The sequence below is a fragment of the Agelaius tricolor genome, unplaced genomic scaffold, assembly GCF_023055355.1.
Source record: "Agelaius tricolor isolate 1412-34295 unplaced genomic scaffold, bAgeTri1.0.p SCAF_5, whole genome shotgun sequence".
NCBI lineage: Eukaryota > Metazoa > Chordata > Aves > Passeriformes > Icteridae > Agelaius > Agelaius tricolor.
In genome coordinates, this window is record NW_027269265.1 from 8,346,152 (window position 1) to 8,373,701 (window position 27,550).

General features: G+C 43.3%; 1 protein-coding gene across 1 annotated transcript in view; it reads left to right on the forward strand.

The window, feature by feature from the left end:
• Positions 1–1,123: 1,123 nt before the first annotated feature.
• The window catches only part of JAG2 (jagged canonical Notch ligand 2), a 68,737-nt gene continuing 42,310 nt past the window's right edge, over positions 1,124–27,550 (forward strand). Inside the window, exons 1-3 of the mRNA XM_071426285.1 lie at positions 1,124–1,520; positions 1,804–2,127; positions 27,016–27,070. Of these exons, the coding sequence (XP_071282386.1) occupies positions 1,176–1,520; positions 1,804–2,127; positions 27,016–27,070 (724 nt within the window). The 5' untranslated portion in view covers positions 1,124–1,175. The remainder of the gene's footprint in view (positions 1,521–1,803; positions 2,128–27,015; positions 27,071–27,550) is intronic.

The following is a 27,550-nucleotide window of genomic DNA, read 5'->3' on the forward strand; positions in this document are numbered from 1 at the left end:
AGATCTGCAGGGCTTTGATACTGTATCCATAGCATGCAGTTGTTTGTATGTATAGCTTTCATAGTTGTCAGCGGGGATCAAAATCACAGGGTGCTTAAACTAAAGGAGAAATCTCCTCGCAGTTACCCTCATACTGCTTGAGCCACCACTGGAGGAGGACATGATCCAGCATTTGGCCATCTGTTCTGTGCGCCGCACATGTCACTCTGCAAGCCCTCCCGTGCGAGCTCCTGCGGGGCTGTGGGTTCACACACCCTTTGTGCCTCCCCACGAGGATGGGTGCGCACACCCCGTGCGCTGTGCCACAGCCATATGCGGTTCTACACAGCTGTGGGTGCGTGCACCCCACACGCTCCTCTGGGGCGGTGGGTGTCGCCAGCCCCAGTGTTCCTCTGGATCCACGGGTGGGTGTGTCCGCCGCACACACTCCTCCACAGCTGCGGCTGCACACACCGTGCGTGTTCTTTCACTGGCATGGATGATCCCATGCTCTGTTCTCCTCCATGGCTACATCTGCACATACCATGCACCTACATCCCTGGAGGCACAGCCAACCATTGCCGTCGTCCATGAGTGCACACTGCTCCTGCACAGCTGTAGGTGATCTCCCCTGAGCACCCCTGCACAGCTGTAGGTGATCTCCCCCGGGCACCCTTCTACAGCTGTAGGTGATCTCGACTTGAGCACTGCTTTAGAGCTGTCGGTGATCCCACCCTGAGCACTCCCGCACAGCTGTAGGCAATTCCCCCCCAGGCACTCCTGCACAGAAGTACCAATTACTGCGTTATTGGGGTACTCCCACCCCAAGCATTCCCTGACTGTATGTGCTCTTCCATGGCTTTCTACACACTCCCTGGGCAGTTCTACACGAACGTGGGCGCACACATCGCCTGCTCCCTCACAAGCAGAGGCATACCCACCCTACTCCTCCTCTACGCATCCCGTGGCTATTCCTCCAACACCGTGGGCTGCGTGTCCACCCCCCACCCGCGGGTGTCCCGCATCTCTCGTCCCCCTCCAGCACCTGGCGGACCCCGCTGCGGTCAGTGCAGGGCGGAGCGAGAGCCGCCCGCCGCCCTTTAAGAGCCGCGGCGGGAGCGGTGCTGGCCCCACCCGCCGGCCGCGGGGCCGGGCCGTCCCCCTCATTAATATGAAGGCGGCGGCCGCGGCGGCGAATGGGTAATGAAGCTGTCACTCCGGCACCTACTTGTTGGGTGTCCGCGGAGCCGAGGCGCACAGAGGGCGAGCGGAGCCCGCGGGAGGGGAGCGGCGGCGGAGCGCTCCGGGCGGCCCCGCCGGCAGCCCATGCCCTGCGCCCCCCGGCGCGCTGCGGGCGGCTCCCCCACCGCCCATGCCGCGAGCGGCCGCCGGTCCGTGGCCGGTGGGCTCGGCGGGCTCCTCTGAGGCGGCGGCGCGGAGCAGCAGCGGGAGCAGGAGGCATGCGGGGCGCCGGCTGGCCGAGCCGGGTCCCCCGCGCCGCCGCGCTCGGCCTGGCGCTGCTCCTCGCCTCCTGCGTGCAGGTAGGGACGGGGCGCGGGGGGCTGCGCTCCGGCCGCGGGGCGCCGCGGCTGCCTTCTCCCTGCTCCCTTTGCACCTTGCTCGTTTCTTATTTGTGTTTATGCCTATAGTGCTGTGTGCGTGTATGTATATATATGTACGCGTATGTATATTGCCGCGGCGGGGTTAAACCCGCAGCCGGCGAAAGTTGTCGTGGGGAGCCGGGGACCCGCAGCACCGCGCTGCTGGCGCTGCCCCCGGCCGCGGTAGTAACGAGGCTGTCTCCTCTTCGGTTTTTATTTTTAGGTGTCCCGGTCCACGGGCTATTTCGAGCTGCAGCTTAACTCGGTGCGGAATGTAAACGGCGAGTTGTTCAATGGGGAATGCTGCGATGGCATGAAAAGCCCCGAGAACCTGGACTGCTCTCGGGACGAGTGCGACACTTACGTGAAAGTCTGCCTCAAGGAATATCAGGCCAAGATCACCCCGGTCGGACCCTGCAACTATGGATTCGGATCTACCCCCGTTCTCGGTGGAAATATTTTCTATTTGAACAGCAACAAATACTCCCACCAAGGCAGAACTCCCGAGACGGGCAGGATTGTTATTCCCTTCCAGTTCGCGTGGCCGGTAGGTTTTTAATCGTGCTCTCGTTACCAGCCCTTTTTTGTGTGGCGTTCCCCCGCGTCCGCTCCCGTCGGTGCCGCTCCCGCTCCCCCGTTATTGAGCGGGGCCAGCTGCCGGGGCGCTGCCTTGGGCGCGGCCGCCGCTTCCCGGGGCTGCGGGGCACGGCCGGCGGCGCGGGGAGCGGGGGCGGCTGCGCGGCGGGAGCCACCGCGGGCGGTGGGCGCTGCGGGAGCTCCGGGCTGGCTGCGGGAAGAGCCGCGTCCTGTGGTGGCCGGGCCCAGAGAGGCTGGAGGCAGGAAAATCACAATAACGGGGAGAGCCCCCGCGTCCCCGCCCGCATCGGAGCCCGACGGCGCGGCCGCGGCGCGCTGGGCTCGGTGCGGGGCTGCGCCGGCAGGGGGCGCTGGCGGCGGGCGCAGCGCGCGGGGCGGGGGCGGGGCGCGCGCCGGGGGGTCCCAGCACCTGCGCGGGGCGGGGCCCCCGCACCTGGGCCGGGCCCGCGGCCCCGGCACCGCCCGGGCCGAGCCCGCCTCGAACCCCGACTCCGGCGCTGTGCCTGAGGGGCTCGGTGTGCCCGCCTGTGCGGGACCCCGCGGCCGCCCCCGCTCCGCCCTGCCTTCCGCTCCGCGGCCCGGGGCTTTCAGCGTGTCGCCCCCGCAGCAGCGCGCTGTCCCCTCAGGCCGCGCCGCCTCGTGCGCCGCACGCAGAACGATGCGGGCTGCAGGGGACCTGAGGCACCGAACAGTGTGGGCTGGAAGGGACCTTAGGGGGCCGGCCGGTGCGGGTCGGAAGGGACCTCCGGGACCGTCTCGTTCCAGCCCCGCTGCCGTGCGCAGGGACAGCTTCCGCTAGCCCGGGGTGCTCAAAGCCCCGTCCAGCCTGGCTTTGAACGCCTTTAGGGGATGGGGCATCAGGGGGCTGCAGGCAGTGCTGGTGTTGTCCTTGGAGCCTGCGTGCATCCTCCTGCTTTTGGGGGAGCTGGGTGCGGACAGCGCCCGGCGCTGGGAGCGGCCGCAGGGAGGGAGGCAGGGAAGGCTGGGCTCCCTGCCCGGCTGCAGGCAGGTAGGATCCTGCAGGGAGTTTCACAGCTGTTGCCCTCAGCCCGTCCAAGTGGGCCACGGGGTGGAAGCTGGCAAGTTGCGAGGCGCTGAGGAATGGGGATGGTGCAGTGCCCCGGCTCGGTGGGGAGATGCGTATCGGAAGCCTCGGTACCTGCGGGTTGCGTTTGGCACCCGGTGACTAACAGATGAAATGGCCCTTGCTGACCTCTCAGACTGTAGCTGGCGGGATCTCACTTACTTAAAGAATGCCTGCTAGGAATGGTTAGGGACAAAAACGCTTCATTTGCATTTCAAGCTAAAGGAAGCCAGTCTACATAAATCATTTCATTTTCTGTGCTACCAGGGACCCTCCAACCTCTGATGCTCATGCTCTGCAATTTTAGGACTGACTGAGTTTGCTGCAGTTAAATGTTCAAAAATAAAGAAGGTAGAACTGATAAATTTTTCCATGCAGAGGCATTTAAGTTCTGGTTGCCAGGTTGGGGTGTTTTGATGGCCTTTGTTGGTCCTGTGCCCTCTTGAACTTGGAAATGTTCCTGTTAATGGGTATAGTCTATACCATAAACCCAGGGCATTTAGAACTGTGTTCTTAAGTTATAAGATCAAAGAGAAAATTAGGATTCTTTCTCCTCTTTATTGGCCGTTTAATACAGACTTGATGAAATCGTAAACTCTTCAGCAGGCGATTTCAGTAACGTTAGCACCTCAAACTTTGTATGTTATCTGCACGAGGAAGTAAAGGTAATTTAACTCACGCTTTTATTTTGCCAGTTTCTAGTATTGCTACTTGAAACACAAGGAGAGTTTGATAATTCTTGCACTGCAGGTCCCTAAGCCCAGCCTTCTTTGAATTTTTCTCTGTTGGAATAAGCACATTCTTACCTTGCAGCTGCCGGATATTGTCCTGTGCTCACCCAGTCCCAAGTAAGGCCTGTTTGACCTGCCTCTTGCAGGTGAATTAACTCAGTGTCCCCAGCCCACACTGCCCTGTCTGCTGCTGTTTCTTGTACTGTTGGCTCCAGCATTTAGAGGGAATTGAAATACTCAGGGTATTTCTTTTTTCCACCATTTTTTTCCCCTGCAGCTGTTGCAGAGTGGGCTGTAATTTACTTAAACAGTGCCACTGCAGTCTAGTGGGTGGTTAGCTGATTTTTGGACGGTTTACTGAATACTCTCCCAGCCCACCCTGGGTTCTAAAAATAAGCTGTGGAGTAGTTTTACTTACAACAGTCTGTGGATACACCTATGGAAAGAAGTCCCTCCTGTATGTTGTAGTTAGATCTTGAGCTCTGTGTTCAGTCTCTTGATGGGGAATACAGCATCTTTGTCATAAGCTGTGTAGGCTTTGCAAGGAGAGGCTTAATTGTAGTGCTGGTTTATCACGAGGGGGTTTTGAAGTAGATTGAGTTCCTGGGTTAGGTTTCAACTCCCTGGGGTAATTTCTAAATTACTCTCAAATAATATTCTTTCTCTATTCAAGTTTGCAACTGAGAAACAACAATATGGGCATAGTCTTTTCCTATGAATTTTATTTTTGCTGTACAACAGTAATTAAGTTACTGTTTCTTTAATATGATGGGAAGGAGCAAGAGTAAAGAGCATTGGAAATTGTGTCCTTCACTTATGAAACAAATTTGCTTTGGTGTTGGCAGTGAGAAAGAGGATTTATTTCAGGAGCTCTAGCTTGAATTTTTAAACTCCATGGTAAGGAAAACCAACATGAGTATTTGCAGAGTTTTTGGTGAACCTCACCTGAATGGTAACTCCCTCACTTAGAGTTATAATACTGTAATGCAGTATTGTATAAATTGCTCAGGGTGGGAGGGATTTTCTTAAAGTATGTGTGATACTACAGTGTCCCAAGCTAGCAGTAGCTGTAAAGCAAGTAATTTCTTGAAGAGTGATTTGTTTTGTTTTACTGTTTTTCCTTTTTAATTTCATGAGGTAAAATCTTTCAGTTTGGACAACTGTCTCTTCTATAAAGTTGCAGTACCAGAGTTCAGCGACTTCCAGTGTTTGAAACAGTGTCAGTTATCCAGCTTATTCCTATTTCCTGTCCTTTTTTTTTTTTTAATATCATTAGTCTGATCTCTGATTTGCAAGAGGGAGCTTGGGATACTGCCAGAAAGTTCTTAAAATTGCTACCTTGGGATACATCATCCACAGAAATCTGGCAGTGGGAGAGGATGAGGAACAGCTAGAACAATACAGCTGTCTTCTTCACCCACCTACCTCACATTTTTTTCTTTGCCTCCTGCTGTAAAACTTGAAGCTTAATGCTTGTTTGTGATTGTTAACAAACAAATGATGCAATTAAAATTTATGTGTGACTTTAAAACAAAGAAGACAGAAGAATTCAAGTAGCTTTGAAGTTGATTCTGATCAGTTACAGTTTAGGCATGTTAGTCTTGAGTATTTTTTTTTTCCCCTAGTACAAAGCTGTTTGTTCAGACACTGAAGCTTCACAAATACCTGACACATTAATATTTATCAGTAGCCATTGGCAGAATTTTAGATTTGGGGTTAATTGAAGGTTGCTTCTGAAGATGATGTTTTAAAGTTGGTTGTTCTGTGGGATGGGTTATGTGGAACCATTTCTTGTACTCCTTTGCAAGATGCCATGAAATGGAGTTGTGTGTGGTTTCTCCCTCCACCCTTTTCTTTCCCTCAGGGAATTCAGAGTTTTTCCTGTACCGTAAATGTTGGTATGGCATCCATGACTTCAGTTAATTAGTCATATAGAGGAATTGTTCTGACTAGTTGAGGATGCTGAAATCATGTGTTGCAGTATGCATCATTGGCTCCTCTCAGCCCCTCTGTTTTTGAGATCCTGCTGTGACTGACAGCACACCCATGGGCACTGTATACTCTGAGCTCCCCAGGTCCACTTCAGTGTTCAGGGTCTTGGAGATAAGCAGAAACAAGCATTTTCACCTCTCCTTTTCCTTGGTGCTTAGCTAGGACTCTGTAACCAATCTGAAGGAGAGATGGTAGAGGTTCAGGCAGCAAATTGCTTGGATAAAGGGTGCCTTCCCTGCTAGGATTAGGCAACTAATTGATTTTTTTAATTTTTTAGGCACTTAGTGTTTCTTCCTATTTAGAGTGTGACAGTAGCACCACTCTGTAACCTTCTGAAGTAATGTTAACTCTCAGGTAGATAAAAAATTGTCAATTTTAAAGTCCAGGCTGTGAGTTTCATCTGTGTGCAGTCCATGTGTAGATCTTATCCAAATACCTGGAGGGATTCAGTCTTGATCTAAAACATACACAGGAGTGTGAACTATCAAATATGTAAAGCTGTTGAGAGGATAGCTTGGCTGCAGCAGTAAATGTTAAATTTCTTAGAAAGCAACCTGCCCCTTCCCCTGCCAAAACCTGAGCAGGAATACTTGACCTTGCAGCTTTTATTGCTTAATGGGTACAGCATTCTGCCTGGCACTTTCTCATGTTGTCTGGTTAACTGTAGGACTCTGCATCAAGCTCTCCCAGTGTTTTTAATTTGAGAGATGAAGGTGGTTAAGACATCTAGCCTTCAAGCTCATTATCTGGGATCCTTGGTGCCTCTAGGGAACCAGATAGCCTGGCTGTAGGAAATGCTATTGTCTATTTTTGTTTGGCTGGTAGACCCACAGTTGGTCTACCTCCTGTCTCAACACAGCCATCAGTGCTCTCTGATCAGGATCTTGAGGCTTTGTAATGAAAATATCCTGGATTAGATTACTCTCTGCTCCCTGATAGAGTAAACATGCATCCTGTCATCTTGGATGACAACCCATCGGGACAGATATGCTTAAATTAGGCAGGTTAAAGTTAGGCCATTTAGCACTGGAAAAACTTGTGCATAGCTGTACCAGAGGAACAGTAGGTATGTTTTTTCTTGTGAAAAAGATTACAATCAGGAGAGACACACTGCAAGCTTTACCTGTAATTAGTTGTTCTTTGCTCCATTAAGACTCCTTCTTTAGGAAACTGCTTGCAAAAGCACAGTTCCAAGCAAGACCTGAGGGCAGGGAGTAAGAAGTGAGAGCAAGTGTGAAATGTGAAAGCAAAGCAAGCAAATGTGAAATTCACCTGGTTGTGATGGGCTGTGATGTACATGCATCACACCTGGTTAGCTCAGGAAATCAGGATGGAAAAAATAATCTAGTTGGTAGCTGTATATTCATGAGCTATGTAAATGTTTAATGTCTTTTTTACCAGTAGCCTTTTTTCCCCAGGTGGAAGGCTTTGCTTTGACTTTCCCTCCCCAAACTTGGTGCATGCTTCCTACCTCTGCCTGGTGGGCTTGTCAGCAGACTCTGGGCCTCCTGTGGAACTGCCACACCAAAATATTTCATATTTTGCCAAAACACCTGCAGTCCTTGTGCTCATAAAGCCTTCCCTGGTTGTTGCAAATCATGAGCAAATACACTGTGAATCAGAAAACATGGATCCATGTTTCCTCACTTTTGGGGAGGTAGATCATGGAATTTATATGCTTTCACCTGCTCAGTACTGCATTTGCCTTGAAGCCTTTTTGATCAGAAACAAAAGGTTGAGGAAATGGTTTATTATAAAAATGATATCCCTGTGGTCTCAAGTGACACAAATGCAAAAGGTAGTTTTCAGGTTTTGTTTTGCTCTTTCTTAAAAGAAGATAATGAGATGATGTTTTAGAGAGTGACTTCAGCAATGCTGGGAAGTGACAACTCTGGTTGATTTCAATAGCAGCTGCAGGTGTCACCTCTAAAAAAGAACCAAGGCCTTAATGGTGACCACTTCAGAACCACTCTTTGAAAAAGGGATTTATTATTGGCATGCTGTGTGTGCCAGCAACTATTTGCAGCTTGCCCAGAATAGAAGGTCTAAAGACTTAAGTTTCATGTAACTATAGGAAATCTGTCTTCTAATTTTAAGCAGAAGTGCTCTTTGCACTCTTAATCTTTCATGCATTCATGTCACTAAATCTAGAATTTCTTATGTCTTTGAAATAAATATGCCTCAAAGGACAGTGTTCTGCTAACTATTTAAACTTTATACCTTGAAATTCTGGGGGTTTTTTGAATGTCACAGAGATGGTCAGATAGTAAAGAACACTTCTATTTATACTCCTTGAAAGTTTCCTTAAATAAACATGTGCTTATTTATTGGAAACACTGAGGCTGAAGTCAAAACTTGCAGACGGAGTCCCTCACCTCGCAGCCACTGACAGTGTGCTTGTACACCTCTTGTCAGCTTTCTAATCTTTATTCCAGAAGGTGCTTCAGGCAGCCTATCTGTGAAATGCTACACTCCTAGCCACACAGCTGGTGTGGGCATTAAATCTTTGACTGAAAATGGAATAGGTATTAAAGTAGTCAGGATTACTCTTACACGAGAGGATGTGAGGTAGAAGCAGAGCATGTTTGATTCACTGCAGTGCAGTACAGGCTTTGTGTCTGGGCTGTTTGAAGATGTTCCAAATGCTGTTTTCTCAATTTAAAAAAATCTGCATAGGAAAGGTTTGCTAGAGACATGACCAGTTGTAGCTTTATCCTTTAAACAGTTGGGTTTATCTTGAACGTAGTTGGGGTGAAATTATAATTGGTTTATGTTACATCAGACCTGTGATATTTGGCCTAATTAGACTGTGTTCCCCCTGTATTTTAGGTGTTTTGAGTGATCCTGTGAGGCTCAAGTGTGAGTGTAGATGTTGAGAGGCTCTGTGTGGCAGAAGCTGCCCTCAGTGTTTGAGGCCACTGCTTGTATTTCTTTTGCAAATGCAGCTTGCTTTGGGAACTATTGCAGGTTTGCTGTTTTTCAGTACAAAAGCTGCAAAAAATTAAGCTTTTGTCAAACAATTAATACTGTGGAACAACTATGTTTTCTGAATTTAGAAAATGCCAGAAATGGTCTCGTGAATTTTTAGTATATTTGTTAATATGTATTTCTGTCACAAAGCTTTATTTGTATGAAGGGGGATTTGAGACAGATGTGTAAGGTAAATAATTTTGTTTTTTAACTTTGAAAATTACTTTTGTCCCCTGTGGCCAGCTCTGTTGCGTAATGTCTTTGAGTCATTTCATGTAGGTGAGATGAGTGGAATTCATCTTTTTTTGTATAGTCTGACTCCTTTGCTTGTTTTTCCTCTAGGTGTTGCTTTGTGTTGGCTCTGAAATACATGCTATGGGTGTACTTTAAAAACTACCCTAAGTTCATAAAGCAGCTATGATCACATTGGATACTTAGTCATCTGCAGAAGCTTTAGGTTACTGTGTGCCAGAAAGCTTCCCTCCCTGCTCTTCTGAAAACAGGCCCAATGTTTTGTCAACTCTCTGTGGGCCCTGCTTGTTGCCTGCTCTCTATCGGAGCTGCTCAACCTGTAGAGGAGACATCATCAGAAAGTGACCCTGCCTTTTCTCCCAGCACACCCATTTGCTCTCCCTTGTTCCTCTGCAGTCCTAGCTCAGTAATTCTCTCATCTGGACGGAGCTTGAGAGCATGGGAAGGAGAGAGGCTGCTTCAAGGAGTTAGGAATAAGGATATACTGCCAGTGCTTCTCACTCCTTGATGCTTATTCATTTGCTTACCTGAAGGAGAGTTGCTGCTGTTCCTTGGCAGTAATTCCACCATTCCCTCCCTCTCCTGCACTGTGCTAAACCTCTGATGGGCTTTTTGCTAGAAATCTGCTCTGGCTCTGGTCAGTGGGTGTCTAAAACGGGTCAATCTCCGGTCAGAGGTGACTGCTGGAGGCATTGCTGTGCCCATTCAGTGCTTTGGAGCTGTTCACAGGAGCAGGAGGTGTAGCCTGACCTCCCCACCCTGGCCCTGCTCCCAGGGCTGGGGAATGAACCAGTGTGGGTTGGTGAGAGCATCTCTGCCTGTTCGTGTTAGACACCACTGACCTCCTGCCCCTGGTGGGGCCCCCTGGGAGCTGCTCCTTCCCCTCTGTGCACCTGAGCAGACCTGTTGGGAGGGACACAACTGGGGACAGTGCTGTGATGGCTCTGGTGTAGATCACCTCGAGTCAGGGAGGGGTGCCCATCCCTGATGTAACCAGTCTTTGGTGCCTTTGCTTGCTGTACAGGAAAAAATAGTCTGTATAAATGATTGAGTGCTGTCTTCAGCAGTCTGTCATGTGCCCATTGGTACTGCAGACAAGCAGCAATGCTAGACTAGGACTGAACAGATGAGTTTATTTTTTGATTACTCCAATGCTTTTGCTTTTTTTTTTAATTTTTTTCCTGGTCTGATGGCCAGACTCTGCTTGAAGGTTAATTTTAGAAGTCCAGTGTATATGCAACATAGTAGACACATTTCAGTATCACCAAAGACTTAAATACTGTTTAGCTCTGAGAGAAATGCTTGCTATTTACCTGAAATGTCACTACCACTGTTTTTAATATTAACCAGTTTTCCTGTTATTATATTTGGGGAATGATTTACAGTAATAAAGTGTTGTTTAAGAGTTGAACTATACCTTACGCTCATTTGTTAAACCATTCCTAAGGGTTTTCTTCATAGTTGTAGCTAGCATTTAATTTGTATATAAAGGAGAAAAATGAAATATTTATTATGACTGTTTCAGATGCTAAATAAAGTGTAAAAAACATATTTAACATGAGGATCTTCTGATAACAACAACTCTGAATCATGTAGTAAGCCTGGATTTTATCTGTGGTTGCAATGACTGTTAGCTTCTCAGTATAAAGCTACATTAGATGGAAGGGACAAGGCATTTCAAGGCTAAATGACAATCTTAGTCTTACTTGATTAGAGCTTGCAGAGGTTGCTAAGAAACAGCCTAATAGTCCTTGAGTCACCAATTATATGCCCCTAGGACAGATGCACAGGTGCTCATTCTCTGAAGTTGGTTTTTTTTTTTTTTTTTGGTTGGGTTTAAATTTTTAAATCTGAGATAAGGCTGGAGTATTAGTACACAAACTGCAATCTGTTTACATCCTGCTTTGGACTTGAAAGTCCTGATTATATATATCTTGCTCCCAGCAGGATGTGCTCTGGTGGGCTTTGTTTAGTATGTTACAATTTGATTATTATTGTTATAGTGCTTCTTCTAGTTCCACATAGTCCACTGTGTCTCTAGTCTCTCCAGTACTTTCTAGTACTGTGAACATATCATCTTAAATAACTTTAAGCATATAATGTTCAAACTGGATAAATTTTACATTTTCAGACTCTTAGTGAATCTTAATACTGGTGCAGTATCCTATGGTAGGTAGAAAAATATTCTTACCCCTTCATGCAACTTGGAGAGAATTATTGTATGAGCTAACAGTTAACTAAAGCATCAAATAGGGTTCTTTCCTTTTTTTCTTGCTTTTTTTTCTTTTTCCTGAATATGTATGATGCTGTTTATAGCATTGCAAAGTTCAACAGTCTACTTTGCAGAGACAGAATCTACACTTTTAATGTAATAGGTCCTGGATTCCAGCTGGAGAACTTAAGATCTAATTAGGGAACTTGTTCATACTTGGAAGACTTGATTGACATATGCTTTAAGCAGTAAGTTGAGAAATATTTAAATAGCTTAATTATTGATCTTCAGTTAATTTACTGGAGTAGAAGCTTTTTAGAGTGTGCAATTTTTGATACTATTTAGTGTTCTTCCTACTGACTGAGGACAATTTTAACAGCACTTGTCTGGTAACCTGTGCTACTGCTTAGTAGTTTTAGCTGCTGTTCCTTTCTTCTTTTTTTTTTTTTTTAATAGTGGTGATTTTGACAGTTCTGACTCTCTTATGGTACAATGTCATGATTTTCCTTGTATCACAGCATGGAATTTTTACTGTAACTGGGCACATGTAATCAGCAAAGTCTAAAAGTCAGACCATGCTTACTTAGACTGTTAAGGGCAGGTATATCCATGTGCTGCCCCTCAGTGTGACTGGTTTTTGTGCACCACAATGACCTGATAGCACCCCTGTGTTGGTTATAAACTGTTGTTGAAATCATATGTTTATATATAGGCCCAGAATATTTTAGTGTTGTGTTTGGCTGTTGGGTACCTTTGTAGAACAGTATTTTTCCATGATTCATCCACACATATTGGTGCTTTCTCCTGTCAGAAAGTGAGGAAGGGAAGGAAGTGGGGAAAATGAAGTGTTTGGACTTGCACAGACGTGTAAGGTGTTGGCTGTCAGATATTTAGTGCTCCTGCAGTGCCTTCTGATGTTTGCTGTTCAGCTGTGATAACTTCAGGGTTGTGGGGAAATGACCAAGCTATAAACCACAAATCTCTTGTTCTGGAAGAGGTGAAGGTAAAGTGGTTGCCCAAACCCAGCTGGTGGCAATTCTTCAGAGGTTAATTTCTAGAATTCAGATTCCCTTTATCTAAGACTGTGTGTCCTGGACTTGGACTGAGGGCTGTCAGAATGTTAATTGTCACAGGCTCAGGCAGAAGTACAAACTATTGTGTATCACCAGAGCTTCTCAAGCTGCTCGTATCTACTCCCAGATCACTGCAAATGTAAGGTAAACAAAATAAGCTTTGGCTGGAAAGATAGTCTTGGCTTGTGGCAGCTTGCTACCAGTGATAATTTGTTTGTCCCTAAGCCATTAGGATGGATTTTAAAGATTTGGTACTCAGTGAATCTTCAGCTTGCCAAGGAATGTGGAGAAAGTTGAAACAGCAGGGAGTCAGTGGCAAATGAAGTGCTGAAACTGTAAAGTAGTCACTGGGACATATTTTTGATTTATGGCTCCAGCTTTGGACTTAAAAAATTACTGTGACTTTTTTTAATGTTGGCCTACTTTCCATGGCTTTGTTGTGTTCTCTATTGATACTCATGCTTATGAGGAAAGCTATAACATTGTTACCCACCAGAGGAGCAACTGGGGGTCAGCAATGAAATAAATTTGAAGACTTGCTGACATAATCTCCCTTTCATAGCTTCTAGATCCATGTTAGTGGGAGAAGGGGAAAAAATAGACAAGTGTTCTGAATTTACATGCTTAGAGTAAATTTGTAGGGCCTGTGCTTATTTTCAAAGGCTGCTTCATGTACTTTTCTATCATTGTTACAAAGTTTTCCTTCCAAAGGTGTTCCCATTTGTGGTTTTTGTCTGATTTATAATAGCATAAAGCTATATCAGATCCCCTCCAGTTTACATGAATCTGGAAGAGATGATTGGATATTGAAGTTCTGATGCTGCTTTGTTGGGATTAATCATGTCTTGGTTGTTGTATATTCAAATAGCTTGGAATGATGGGCTACATATGCTATTTTATGCTGTGTTTCTTTGCTGCTGTAAGCAATTAATTTTTAATAATAATTAAATCCAGTATAGTGGTTGGTGCTGCAAATGTGATAAAGATTTACTGTAGCCACAAAGGACTGTTCAGAAGATTCAGTCCTGCTGCTGAGATATTATTGAAGCATTTGTTTCAGGGATGTGTTTATGAACTTAGTTTTTTTCACAGCTAACCTCTGGCTCTACCTTGTATATTTAACTGTGTGCATAATCCCTGTTTAATCCTTCATTCAAGTTCCTTGTGTGTGTTGATCTACATGAAAGAACTTGCACCCATTCTTGGAATGGTGACTCTTATTTTTCTGCTCAACTTATTCTTGTAAATTTACAGAGAACTAAAATAAGGTGTTTTATTTCTGATTGCTTCCCTGGCAGCCTCTTTAGCATGTGCAGAAGTTGAAAACGTCTGAGCTGGTGTTTTGCTGGGGGCTGAAATGAAGGACAGCTTGGGTGTGTTGTCCCTTTCTTTTGCATTAATGACAATTCTGTTCCTAGCCATGAGCAGTTCTACACTGTTTGGTAAGCCTCTTGTGGAAATGTGAAGTTCAAATTGACTGAAGCTGTTGTGTGACTCAATGTAGCAATAAAACAGAGACAAACAGAACCACAATATTTGTGTTTCTTATTGTTGAGAAGGTTTGTGGTGATACCTGTGCTCAGAACCAAAGCCATGGGAGGAAGAGAATGGATTTTGTTTAGAGTTGCATGAGGGTTTGAGCCACCAGCTCACAGCCATCACTGTGGCCGGTGGAGTCTTTGTTTCATGTCCCCTTTCAGCTGTGGCTGCTGCTGCCCAAGGAGCTCTGGAGGTGACTCAGTTGGGTAGGACTGATGAGGGAATTGAGGAGGACTTAGAAAAACAGTGCCACAATCTCTGCTCCCTTGGGAACAGCGGTTGAGTGTGGGCCTCTCCTCTTCCAAAGGCAAGGCATCCAGAGCTCATTAGCTGGAATTGGTTTTGTGGGCATTTGCTTTTTCAAAAACGAAGGGAAAGATTGCAGTGCTATTAGCAGCTGACATTATTTAAAAGGGTTAAGATTAAAACATTACTCTGTCTTCCTGGGGTCTTTGCATACATAGAACTTGGGGGCATATCTGGTTTTTTTATATATTTGCTTACCTTCTTAGTATGCATATTTCCAATACAAAAGAGTGCATGCAGGTGTTCTGTGTTTAGAACAATAATTAAAGTATGTTATTACATAGTTAGTTTAATTCCCTCTTGACTTCAAGTTGAAATTATAATGATGCATGGCTTCAAGTGCCCAGAGGACACTAATATCCATGCCACATGGAGTGCAGAGGGGAGGGGAAGAGCAGTATTAATTACTAGTTCATCTTTGAATTCTAAATATTAGCATAAAACAAGTCTTGCACTAACCATTAATGGGTCTTCATGGTTGTTACATACACTTCAAAAGAGACAATCTAGCTATGCTTTCATTAATGCAACAAGAAAGTGTGTGTATAATGGGCTTAATTTATCTTGGACTTCTTCCAAAACTTTAGGAAAAGAGTAGGACGTGGATACTTGGTTAATATCAAGTTTGTCTGAAACAGTTCAAAGGTGGTAGCAAGGCTGAAAGCTTCCTCTTAAATCTAATAGAGTGATGTTCAGATGGTCCCCAAGTGTCTGCCTGGTACTGTTCTTGTACGTGTCTCTTTATCTAAAAGTCTTTTTTTCTTTGTTCCCTAATTTCATCAATACTTTCTTCTGTTCTTTGCTATTGGATTAACTGGGTGGATTTCTGGAAACTCCCAGTGCCAGCTCCAGCTGTGGTGGAAAGGACTGAAGCATAGTAGCTGTGAAGTCATGAAAGTATCTTAAGATGTAGCTGGATTATTTTCTGTAACATAATGATTGGGCAAAATGTGTGTTGATACTTAACCCTGTGATCCTCTATCTAAACCAGTGGATTCTGATTTTTTTTTTTTTTGGTCCACTAAAACTGGATACTAGCAAACATCTACTGGAATTGCCACTCTGGTGCTGCATGTAATTTCTGATTTAATTTCATTTCTAATCTCAAAAATCAACACCTTCTGTTCTCCCTGAATAGAATGGAAGGCTGTTATTTAAGGTTCAAATATGTTTTCAGGATTGATGCACATGGAGTTAATTTCATTTTCCTTTCTGCTGCTTTTGCTTTAGAACTCTCAAAAAGAGAAATGCAACTGGGGGATGTTAACTAGGCTCTCCTGTTTGAGAGGAAGAATACAAACTGTGGTATTTGTTTGACAGTTATCAAGTAGGCTACTAGGATGTTGTCTCTTCCTTTTATATGGTTGTAGTGTTCCATACCTAATCCTATTGCTCTTAAAATAGTGTTGGTGATTGGCTGGCTTCTCTCTAATTTCTTCTAAGGTGTAGAAGAATATCTTGCTGATGCTATTTTATATTCCAATAAACTTTTAAGAAACCTCACTGGGACAGGCACAGTAACACCCATATCAAAGGATACCCAAATATTTGTGAATTTTTAATCAGACTACACAAAGGTTTAGTGAACATAGATATCTTGGGTAAATTAGCAGAGGAGTGCTGTGCCTTTAGGAAGAATGACTAATGATTCTTCTATAACTGTTTTGTATTATGTGCTCATCATTAGCTCTTATCAACTACTTGAAACAAAGCTAAGTGATGAGCAGGGTGGTTTAAGACTGTTTTTAGGTGGATTTTACCTTGTGTACATGTTATTCTTCTCTATGGTGTTGATTTTTCTTTCCCAGTGGCAATGTCTAAACAGAGCATTGCTGCTGGGCCTGGGACAAGCTCTCCTTTTTTGAGGCTGTTTTCCACATGCCTAAAGCTTTTTATGGGATGCTAGACTTCTGCCCAGCAGATCTGAGGATCAGCTCCAAGATGCTTTTGCCATGTTTTTTGTTGGAGGTTGGAACAGAATTGGTGAGTTGGGCTTCCTTTCTTTACCTGGGAGAAAAGCAGTTTCACAGAGCTTTCAAAGGCTATTGAGTTTCTGTAAGTTTTTTCCAGGACTTGTTGGAGACCTGCAGGAGAAGGCCTTATGTGCTTACTAACAAAAACTTAAAAGGCATTTTTTTTACTTACTGGGGAGTGTGAAAAAGTTCAAATGAAAAACATTACCAGCAGTTGGTTACCATATAGGTTTGGCTCCAGAAGACCTGTGATGTCTTAATTCCTGCTTCTCTACTCCGGTTTACTTTGGTCTAAAATGTGTTTCCTTAGGTCACTAAAGATTCTAATCTCTGCTCAAATTCCAAATTTGTGTTGTCTGAGGCCTGGGCTGAGCCTGTAGCATCTCCCAGGCATAAAGATATTGAGGCCCACCCAAATGGCTAAATGATGTTTCTACTGTTTCCATTTATCAGGAGTACTTCAGGGGTCCAAGCAGAGTCTCTAGAAACATCTTTTGGAAATCTAGCTAATTAATCTGGTTTGCTCTGAAGAGACTGGTTCTTCCAGGGGTTTGTCTGGGATCTTGTGTAATGACAAGGATTCCATGTGTGATTTTAAGTTGTGTTTTATGGAGAGTAGTGTTGCATTTGGGGTGGTTCAATCAAGTAAGGGAAGTCCTGTAGCAAGTCTGTGAGTGTTTTTTACTTTTTATGCCCTTTCATCTTTTAAGTCCTAACAATTTTAACTGTTATTTCCAGACTGTCACAGATGCTCTTGCCTTCACAGCTTCTGTGCCAGTCATGCTAAACTAATCTTTGCCTTTCCTATTCTATTCTATTCTTCCCTTAATTCCATGGAGAATAAAGATGATGTTTTGTTCCTTAGGCTGGTTCCTGAGTGGCTGAGAGGCCCAGCTTTTAATGGGGGAAGTATTTCTTGCTTACTCTTCAGCTGGTATGGAATAACATGTGTGGCTGGTGTGACACTTGGCTCAGTGACACACGTAGACAGTGCAGAATCACTTTCTCAGTGGAGGAAGGTTAATTAGGAATAGCACTAGCCTTCATCTGTGCCACATGGAAGCCAGTAGGGGGTTGGTTTTGGCTAGTGTAAATAGAATTGCTAAAGTTTGGAGAGGAATTGTGAAATTATTTCAGTTATTTTTCTGTGTAAACCTTGGTTTACCAGTCTTCTCCAAAACAAATGGTGTAGTTTTTTTCTTATAGTTAAACCAGGATTTTTGTCACAAATGCCCTGATGAATTTTTGTGTGAAAAATTGCTATGAAATCATTAAGCTTTGTATTTCACTTGACACTTGTCAATCTTCTTCTAGTGCAGTAAGTGCTTGCTGTATTTGAGCATTTCTGTTGTCTTGCCTTGAATGACAGTATGTTCTGCTTTGTGTCACCTGACTTAATCACTATTAAAAGGCTGTCTGGATTACCTTTTCCTCAGGGGAAGTTTCAGAAGTCTACAGTCTTCTAAACCTTTATTCTAAATAATAAGATCTCTCAGTTAGTAGATTTAGCTCAGCTTGTCTTTTTTATCTGAACAGCATTTGTTGCATTCACTGCAACAGGTACCTGACTGAATAGCATGCATGGGTTGGTGATTTCTGCATTTGTTCTATTTCATGTGACATTTCAGTGTTGCAGAAAAGAGAATCTTGATTAGATTTTTCAATTATGTCTTCTTCTGTCATGGTTTTCAATCCAAGATAAAATTATAAATTTGATTTAGAATTGTGCTTTGTTTCTCCTGACTTCCTTTTCTTCCCCAAACACTGCTTGGTCAAAATTTTGATTATCCTGGGATGGATGGTAATGGCTCAGGCAGGTGTGCAAGATTCCACAGTGTCATTGTTTTATTAATTTTAACACTGTCTTGTTTTAATGTCAGCCATCAGAAAAAGTGAAATGCTTGCTTCAAAACCACACCTGTACTGGAACTGGAGTTCAGGAAATTTTAAAAATGTTCATAGGAGGCTAAGAGCAAGAATGTAGAAAACTGCTTGTCATTGTGCCTAGCTTTGTTTTCAACCTGAGAGTCCTCTAGAAACAGTTGTGGTTGGTCTCTCCAAAGTATTTGTGCCAGTTTGCCCTTGGACCCACAAAACTCTTAAAACCACTTTTCCCTTGGGCCACCTTTGTAGCGTTCAAGTTCTGCCTAAAATGCCATCTTCTCTGACTTCATCTCTTCTGGCCATGACTCCTGTTAGCTTCCCTTCTTACCTTTTAGTTCTTGCCAAGACCATGGAAATAGATTATCTACTCCTGTCCCATCCCCAGGGCCTGCTGAAGCATTTAGCCTTCTGCCACATAGTCCTGTTGTGTCTTTTCCAGGCTGAGGACTTTTGGCCAATTCTTTTATTTTTCTCATGGAAATAACTTGATTCTTTGATCCTTCTTCCATTTCTCTGGACCTTTGATTTCTACAGTCCTCCTCCTGGAAGATTTTTGTTTTTCTCTAACTTCTTTTCCTATCCAGGGTGCTCTTTTCAACAGACTTCTAAATATTAAGTAGTCAGGACATGGAAAAGAGTGGGAGGCAGATCTCTTTCTGTGATCAAAGAACTTGTGCTGAGTTTGTGAAGGGAACTCGCTTAGCTGGGAGAAGCTGCATGGCTTTGGTGGATTGAAGGAGTAGCTGGTTGTGGTTATCAAAAGATCTGTTTAGTGAAACCTTGCTTATCAGTGCACATTTGCACAGAAGAACAAGGTCACAGGTGTCATTAACCCAGGGTTGTGATGGGCTTTATGAAAATTAGTTTACATTCAACAAGGTTGGAAGTTAAATGAGATTTGCAGTGCTGTACTCCTACTACAGCAGAATTCAACAAAGAATTCTGAATGCTACCAGGGAAAGAGATAAGAATAAGAAGTTGTTTAAAGACCACCTGGAATGTCATTGTTCTAGTAACTAGAATAAAGTTACTGGTCATTCATCTAAGATGAAATTGATTATTTTTTCATTAGCATTAAACTTGCTTAATCAGTTGGGAAAAAAAAAATCTTTCCTCCTTGATGGATTGATTAGTTTTATGAGCCAATACTTTTGTTGAGACTTGTGTCACAGAGGAGGTGCCTAGAAATGGCATGGGCAGAAGGCATTTGCAGTAAAACAGAAGTGTTTCAAGAAAACTGACAACTTATAGCATCAATTGCTATTAAACATTGATATTCTTGTTTCTTGCTGGAAAATATCAAGAAAGGCAAGTTATAATGAGAGTTCTGAGTAGCTGAATTTTAACTGATTGTTTTGTTTTGTTCTGAAAGTATATGGAAAACAGATGATTTCTAAGTCAATCCTATGGTGTTTGCTGAAATTTAAGTGGCCACAGTTGGCAGCTCGGACTTCATAGTTGGAACTTAATCTCCCTGAACACAGCAGAGATGTGTACATGCTGGAATCAGGGGAAGGGGGATGGATAGGGTGGGGATGAACAGCAGACAGCTATAAAAAGCAGAGGCAAGCATTGCTGCTGTTCCCTTGGACTAGCATTACTGCTATGTGTGTAATGGTGAAAGGCACTGCTTTAAAATAGGGAGGGGCTCTTCCAGGAGCTGAGAGAAGTCAGCAGATGAGCTCTTCTTCAGATGAAATCCTCCCATGACTGCTGCCTGGTCACATCTCCTGCAGGTTTTTTCAATGAGAAGCTGATTACTTGTTTCTGGTGCTGTGAAAACTGTTCCTGGGGTGCCTGTTTCCTTTTTCCTCAGGGATGCTGCTGCCCTGGCTGCAGCAGCTGTCTGACAGGTGCTATCAGAGGTCAGGGCCAGTGCTGAACCAAATGTGCCATCTCTGATTTGCCATTTGTCACAAGGTTGACTTGGTTGAGATCTGCTTTGAGTTTCTGTCTAGGGTGCTAAATTACAAGAAAATTGTGGAGTCTTTATTCCCATGGTTTAGCTTCCCATATGCAGATGGATCTCCTGAGGGCTCTCACTTTGCTTTTATGTGGTCTGAGGTGACTGTATTAATGACCTGCCTTGAGGAGCTCCAGTCTGTCATGGCATTTTGGGCTTTTGTGAAAATGGTTCTGTTTCCTACAGGCAATAGTCAAAGCTAGTATTTAACTTGTGATGATTTTAAGAGCTCCACAGCCAAAATGTTTGCTGTTCCTTGATATATAAAGACCCCTTCACACTGGGAAACTCCTGCTGCATTCTGCCACTGCAGAAGGATCAGAGTATCTTCTGAAGATCTTACTACAAATGTGTTCTCTGGTAAGATATGTCAGGATCCTGGTGGTTTGATCACCCTGGAGAGAAGCACACTGCTCCTGTTTTGTAAAACACTAGGGACTGCCAAATAGGTGTCGTAATAGCCCTTTGAGTCCCTCCTTCAAGTTGTTTTATCTTTCAGATGCATGCAGCTGGTTGTTGATAGGATTACCTCCACCTAGTTGCTGGGTAATTTTCTTTACCTGAAGTGAGTCTCTACCTGGGTGTTAAATTTGATCTATTAACTCCAGGACTGACTCTTATTCACCTGTTGTTTTTATTTGTGCTCTTTTTGCAATGAAATTATCTTAATAGTCTAGATTTCCCTCTGCCACCCCCACATGCACACACACATACACACTCCTCCAGCTTAGGTTTTGCTTAGTTTGGTGGAGGAGTGGAATGAGTGTTCAGACTCATGTAGGAGGAGATATCAGCCTGTTGTCTGTTAACCATGGCAAAAAATAGCCCCTCTCACCCCTCCCTGGTTTTGCAGACTTCCTAAAGATTGTCAGGTGGGGCTAATTCACAAAGAGCTCCCCTCACACAACAGTAGGGCTCCAGAGTTTGTAAACATAATCTTGCTTTTGTGACTGGGCCAAGAGGAGTATAACTGAAGTAATTGCTCTCAAATAGAAAACTTGAACTTGCTCAACTGCTTTCTGCTATCTGCTGCTGATGTTTGCAGGACTCTAACCCAGCTTTCCATTCCTAATAAGATGGGGTTGTTTGGCCCTGGTTTCCAACGGGAAGATTTAGGACTCACTATGCTTACTCCTTAAATGAAAAATGAAGATGTAAAGGATGGTCAGCTTTCAGATTTTGGATGGTGACTGGTCTCTGAATTCAGCAGAGAAGCTTCTTGCATGCAAGTGGCTGAAATATCCTTCAAGTTTCAGAAAAAGCCTTCTACCCTGTCCCTGCCCCCAATCCCCATGTTCCCCCCTGAATGGGGATGGTTTACTCCTTCAGTAAAGGTCCCTATTATGGCTTTATAATGTCTGTTTCTAAAAGATAAACCTGCAGCCCTTAAACTTGTATTCACTGTGAGTCCTAGATCTTCTCAGAATCTTTCTTCATTTTTTTCCTTATTCACTTTCCACCTCTGGGTTATTCATGAGGAAGTTGTATGAACTTGCTGCAGAGTTCCTGGGGAAGGAAATGGAATATGCTTGCCTTGAAGTCAGCTTTTTCCATGGCAAGCAGACTGCCTGGGGGAGGGGGAGAGGTGCTGAAACAAAAAAAGAGGGGGGCAAGCCCCCAGACCTGTGCTTGTCTCACTTGGCTCAAAGTTTCTTATGAAAGCAAGTGTGAGAATTGACTGTGCTGGTCAAGACTTGGTGGACTTGGCTGTGAGAAATATTGGTGGTGGCTTGTTTCAGAAGTTACAAAAATTAACCTGCAGTAAAACTAGTGATATGCTATACAGTGTTTGGACATTTGAAAGGTTTGAGTACACGTTTCCTGTGCTTGATTGAGGTTTGAAAAGAAACAGTATTTACTGGAGATGACACCCTGCATTTGCTGTGTGACTGTAGAACAGGAAGATAAGGTGGGCTTGGGATTTGCTTAGGAGCAACACTTTTTTCTGCTTCATAGCTGATTCTTAAAACATATTTCTGTGTAGACAATACAATCAGTCCTTTTATTCATGTGAAGTTAATAACTTTTTGCCTGTTAGCATAAAAGTCACAATAGAATGTTATTGATGCAGAAAACTTCAAGTATTGATTTCAGCTCACGCTTCACCTTTGGCATTTTTCAGGCTGTGGGTTGGAGACTCTTAAGTTCTATACCTGACTGAAAATGCTGTCATCAGATTGATCATCTCTCTTGGGATGAAAATTCTGACATGACTGGTTTGCCAGAAAAAAACCCCTACCTTTTGAATGTTGATTTGAGATACCAAGGCGATAGTAACAGTTCATGAAAAGACAGTGCCAAACCAATATTACAGGTCTTGTTTCCCCCCTCCCCAGAAAGGAGGTCTCTGGGATAGTATGGGGAGTGTTTTGTTTAGTGTAAACAGAGGAATAATGCTTTGAAGTTGCTTGTGTCAACACCAATCCTGAGGAAAAAAAAACACAACTGAGGCAGCATCACCAGGATCAACAGACTTAATTTGTATCTTTCCAAGCTACTTGGCATATCTGTTTAGTTAACTCCTACGAAGTGCCTCTTGCATAAGCTGTGCTCTTCTGCAGAAGTGCACTGATGTTTTTCTGCCTTGTAGCCTTTAACATCTTCTGAGTTTTGATGTGATGAGCACAAATGATGATGTTGTGTGTTTAATTCTTTCAAAAAATCACCAGAGTCAGTAGATTCAAGTCTTGTTTCCAGTGCTGTATGTTCCATACCCCATCCCCTCCCCCTCAAATCTGTGCCATGGTCACTTTAACAATTTTTTCTAAATATTTTGCTAATACTGGTTGAAATGAACAACAGATAATACTTCACAAAGCTTTTTGTAGAGATCAGAGCAGACTGGAATATACATGTCCTGCTGTTCTATTAGCCTAAAGCAAGAGTTGTGTGCAAGTTAAAGCAGAAGGTATGGTGGTGTGTGTGTGTGTATTATGTGTCAGGCTTATGATTTTGGGACATTTTTAGGATACTTGTGTAGTGGTTTTTTTTGTTAGATTTGTGCATGGACTTGAGCATACTTACATCAACAGTCTCTGTGGAGAACATGTTCTTAAATAACTTTCAAGCGAGTCTGTTCATATTAAAGATACATCAAAAAGCCAAGACACTGCTGGATGATGTGAGGGGTTAAATATTTGCTGTATAGGTACTCCTTGGGTTCTGGACCAGAGCTAAATTAATGCAAGTTCAGTTGCTGATTTCTATAAGCACAATTTAAGAAAGATGTCAGGTGTCAATGTCTCTGCTATAGAGGAGTTACTTGCAGCTGGTGTCAGTGGATGTGGTGGTTAGTTTGTGTTAAGACTTTCTGTAGAAGAGTGCAGATGTGACTAATGTCAGCTGATGGTAGAGTTTTCATAAAATGAGTATGGCCAGTGTGAAGCTGAAAATATGCTTTAAAATTTATATGAATTAGTGTTATTAAACTTCAGTTCTTACTCTGGTTATTAGGTAAGGTTACACTCAGGGTGAGTATATGGATGTTAAAATTTCCACTAATAAATCATTTTGGTAGTAAAATTGAGCCATAACTGGGAAGCTCTCAGTGCCACATATTACGAACATATTTAGTAACACAGATGCTTTTTTGCAAGTTTTCAGCTGTCATTTTACAGTGAAGTGCAAAATTCAAAGACGTGTAAGCAGATCTAGTGCAAGACTTGGTACATGTGGTAGTGGGAAGACTGGGTTTTTTGAACAAGTGGGTTAAGGACCAGTTTTCTCTTTTGAGGTGCAGTAGTTATGTGATGATCCATTGCACTACCACAGGGAGGAATTCCTCTTTCAAGTTATTGGCCAGCTGGAGATGAGGAAGGGTGACAGGTTGGGTTGGTAACCTTGACTATCTTCTCTAGAGGTAAAATAGCCATAAAAATCAGTTTTACAGCTGCATTCTTGCTGTGTCTGTTTGGGGCTTTTAATGGGTAACTGTGTAACTCATCAGAGCAGAAGTTGCACAACTGAGAACTGTCCCAGCTGAAACTGACAGTCCAGTAAATACACATTTGTCTATCAATACTGTGTAATGTCATTTGATTAACATCTCTAATCTCCTGCAAGTGTGACTGCAAGCCTTCCTGAAAGGTTACACTCCAAATGCTTGCTCATGTGTGAACAGCCAAGTGCCAGCCTGGTCACCCATAAAAGTAGACACAGGGAAGTGAAAGGATTTAAAAGGCTTTGTCTTGTCTTTGCTGTGTAGGTTCTTTGAACTCATTACAGGTGGGCTGTGGCTCTTGACCTGAGGGAGGATGGTCAAAGCAGATGCTGGGGACCAGGCCTGTGGGACCTGGGGCTTGCAAAGCCACGAGGAGGCAGCATGAGCTGTGTGGGCTCCTCCACATTTTGGAGGAGCAGCTCTGCACCAGAGCCATAGCTGCTCATAATGTGCTATTAAGTTTTTATAAGATCGTAAAGCAGTATTTTCTGCTCCAGAGACTATGCCAACTTAGACATGAGGTTTGCCACCAGAGCTGTGGGATTTCTTATCTTAAGCATCTTAAAATGCTTATTCATCCTGATTCACACTATCCAGCGTGATCATGCTGGAACAGTGCTTTGCATGGAACTCTTTACCCATCAAAATTCTTTAGCATCCTGAGCACAGATACAAATCTGCTTTCAAATGGTATGATGGGAAAGCATAGATGACTGGTCTGTTTCCTAAGACAGCAAGTCCATCTTGCATTTTTTGCTGCCTTTTGTGGGCAGTCAGATGTAACAGCCAATTTGCAGTAGGAAAGACCAGCCCTTATATAAGTAAATGGACATCTGAAAGCACTTGAGCACTGGTCTATACTTCTAATACAAATCAATGGAACACAGGAAAACTAAGGGATATGTTAGAAGGTAAGTAGTTAAAAGTGGAAGATGTGGATAACTTTGGACTTTGCATTGATTTGCAGAATTTTGGATTAGTTAATAATTTTGATACAAAATAAGGAGATGTGCTGTTGCCAGAAGATGATGTTTGGGCAGTACTATATAGAAATTATTTTTTCAACAATTCAATCTATGGGTGTTTTTTTCAGGTAGCAGATAGGATTCTACTGTACTCTGAAAACACTACCTGCAACCCCTCTTCCTATCTGCTTCCCTAAGTGTTGAGACTGGGGAGTGCAGGGATTTGGAGGGTGAAGCTACTAAAATGCTCTGCTAATGTTTGTCTTTAAAATTGGGTGGAGTTGAGCTGTGCTATCATAACTCAGCAGCAGAACCCTTTGCTTTCTCAACTCATCTCTCAGTTGTTCATTTGCAAGGGCAGTACAAGCTCAAGTATGTCTCTGTCCAGTGTGGTCACTGCTGAGCTCCCTTTCCCCTTCCTTTCTTTAGTCTAATCTAAATAGTCACCACTAAACCTGTTTGTTTCAGTGATGTAAAATCATCTTCCCTAGTATATGTCTGAAGCTGAAAACACAGTAGAAAAACTTCTTTTCAAAGGCTGACTTGTGGTTTGTATGTTAATGTAACTGAGCAGTGGAAAATAAGCACTCAAGTGCTTTAGTTCTGAGTAGAATGATCTTTGCTGTAGTCATGGAAGACCTCAAACAGAGAGCCCTTCTGCTTGGGGTGCTGCACTGATCCTATTGTTGCTGCTGCTCTAAAATGGGGAGGTTTCAGTGTTATGATCAACTCTCCTTGGTGTAGAGTTGAGGGTTGTGTAAAGTACATAGGGAGCTATCTCAAAATAAAAACACACTTCTCTTGATGTAAAAGTAAACTAATCCTAATGACCCTGTGCAAGATGGCTGAATTCTTACATAATCCTCTTCCAAAGAGGGTCCTTGCAGTTTCTTGGCTGAATGTCCCCATACCCATGTGGGTTTATAGATCATTAGGCTGTGAACTGTGCACACACACCAGGGCTTGGTCTGTATGAAGATGTGTATAGGAGGATTTTAGGATAGTGGTGCAATAACTCTTTTCTGTTCTTGATGGTTTTTCCATGATTTTGAATATATGTAAGGCTCTCAATCTTACTTGTAGCACTTGGAAACTATCAAAGCTTAATGGTTTGACAGCTATTCTTGTTCAACTCAAAGCACTTAAAAATTACCTGTATGCATTACTTTTTTCTAATTAAGTTTAGTATTTGAATATTAACATCTGCCCTACATTTTTGATCATAAACCAAGAAAAATGCCTGAAGCCTTAGTTTAGTGAAGTAAAGGCTTCTTGTTTTTTCTACATCATTTAGGAACTGTCTGAAATCATGGGTTTTTTCTTTCCTCAGGGAAAAAGTACAATGCCAGGTGTGCTTACTGTAATAATTGTTTTTGCTGTGTCTTTTGTAGTTCTGTTTTTATGCTACCCTTTCATGAGAAAGAAGTCTAAATTTCTCATGGATGCAGGGTGAATTGTGTATTTCTTCTTTAGATATGTTTTTCTGTAAAAACAGATCTGGTACAGACTTATCTTTCATGTGCTTTCTAAAGGATGGCTCTCATTCCGTTTTAGGGGAGGTGGTTCAGTTGTTTAAGTCTTAAATATCCCAGCTGTTTCCCAAGGTTCAGAACCTCATTTCATTTAAACCTTTTAGGGCTGCTACTGAAAAGGGTTTCTGTGGCTAAGCCACAGTGGGAGGAGAGTAATAATAATTCAGTCCTCGATATGTGTGTGTGTGCATGGAGTGTTTTTGTTTTGCTGGTAGCATGGATTGTCCCACAATTTCCAATGCAGCTATATTTCATGCTTTTGAGAAGATGCTTTCAAGGGCTTTCACATGACAACAGAGAAGTGAAATTTGCTACTGGTTTCAGCTAGCTTTCTTGTAGCAGTAATATCTGCTTATTTCAAATCCGTTTGTCTGGTTATAAGTTTTTTATTACTGTCTAATTGGTGTCTTGTTTTTTTTCAGAGGTCGTTCACATTAATATTAGAAGCATGGGATTGGGATAATGATACAAAAGCTGGTGAGTATTTATGTAAAGCTTGAATTTGTACTTATTCTGTGCTGTATTTGTGCAGACTGGGGAGGGAGGAAATTGTATCCTGCTGCAATCAGCCATCCCTCCAGATCAGCTCTAGGCAAAGCTGTTGTCTGAGAAAAGGGCATGTACAAATCCAAAGAGTGAGTATTGGGTTAGGAACTGTGAAAAGTTATTGCTGTATAGGAAAAAGAATGGACAGTGTAACAAAAGGGTGTAATTACAATGACTTTTGATAATTAGCTCAAAAAAAATGTTTATAAATCATGCTAGGCTTTATTTTTTTAGAAAAAGGAAGATAATTTGTAGAGTTGCACTTCAAATTCTCCTCAGTCTGCTTGTGATCACGCTATGCAATAATTTCCATGATCATGTGAGCAATTAAGCATTCTTACTCCCCATAAGGAAAGTGTACTTCGTGTTTTTGTTGAAATTGTTCTAAATAATAGGAGGATCCATTCTCTG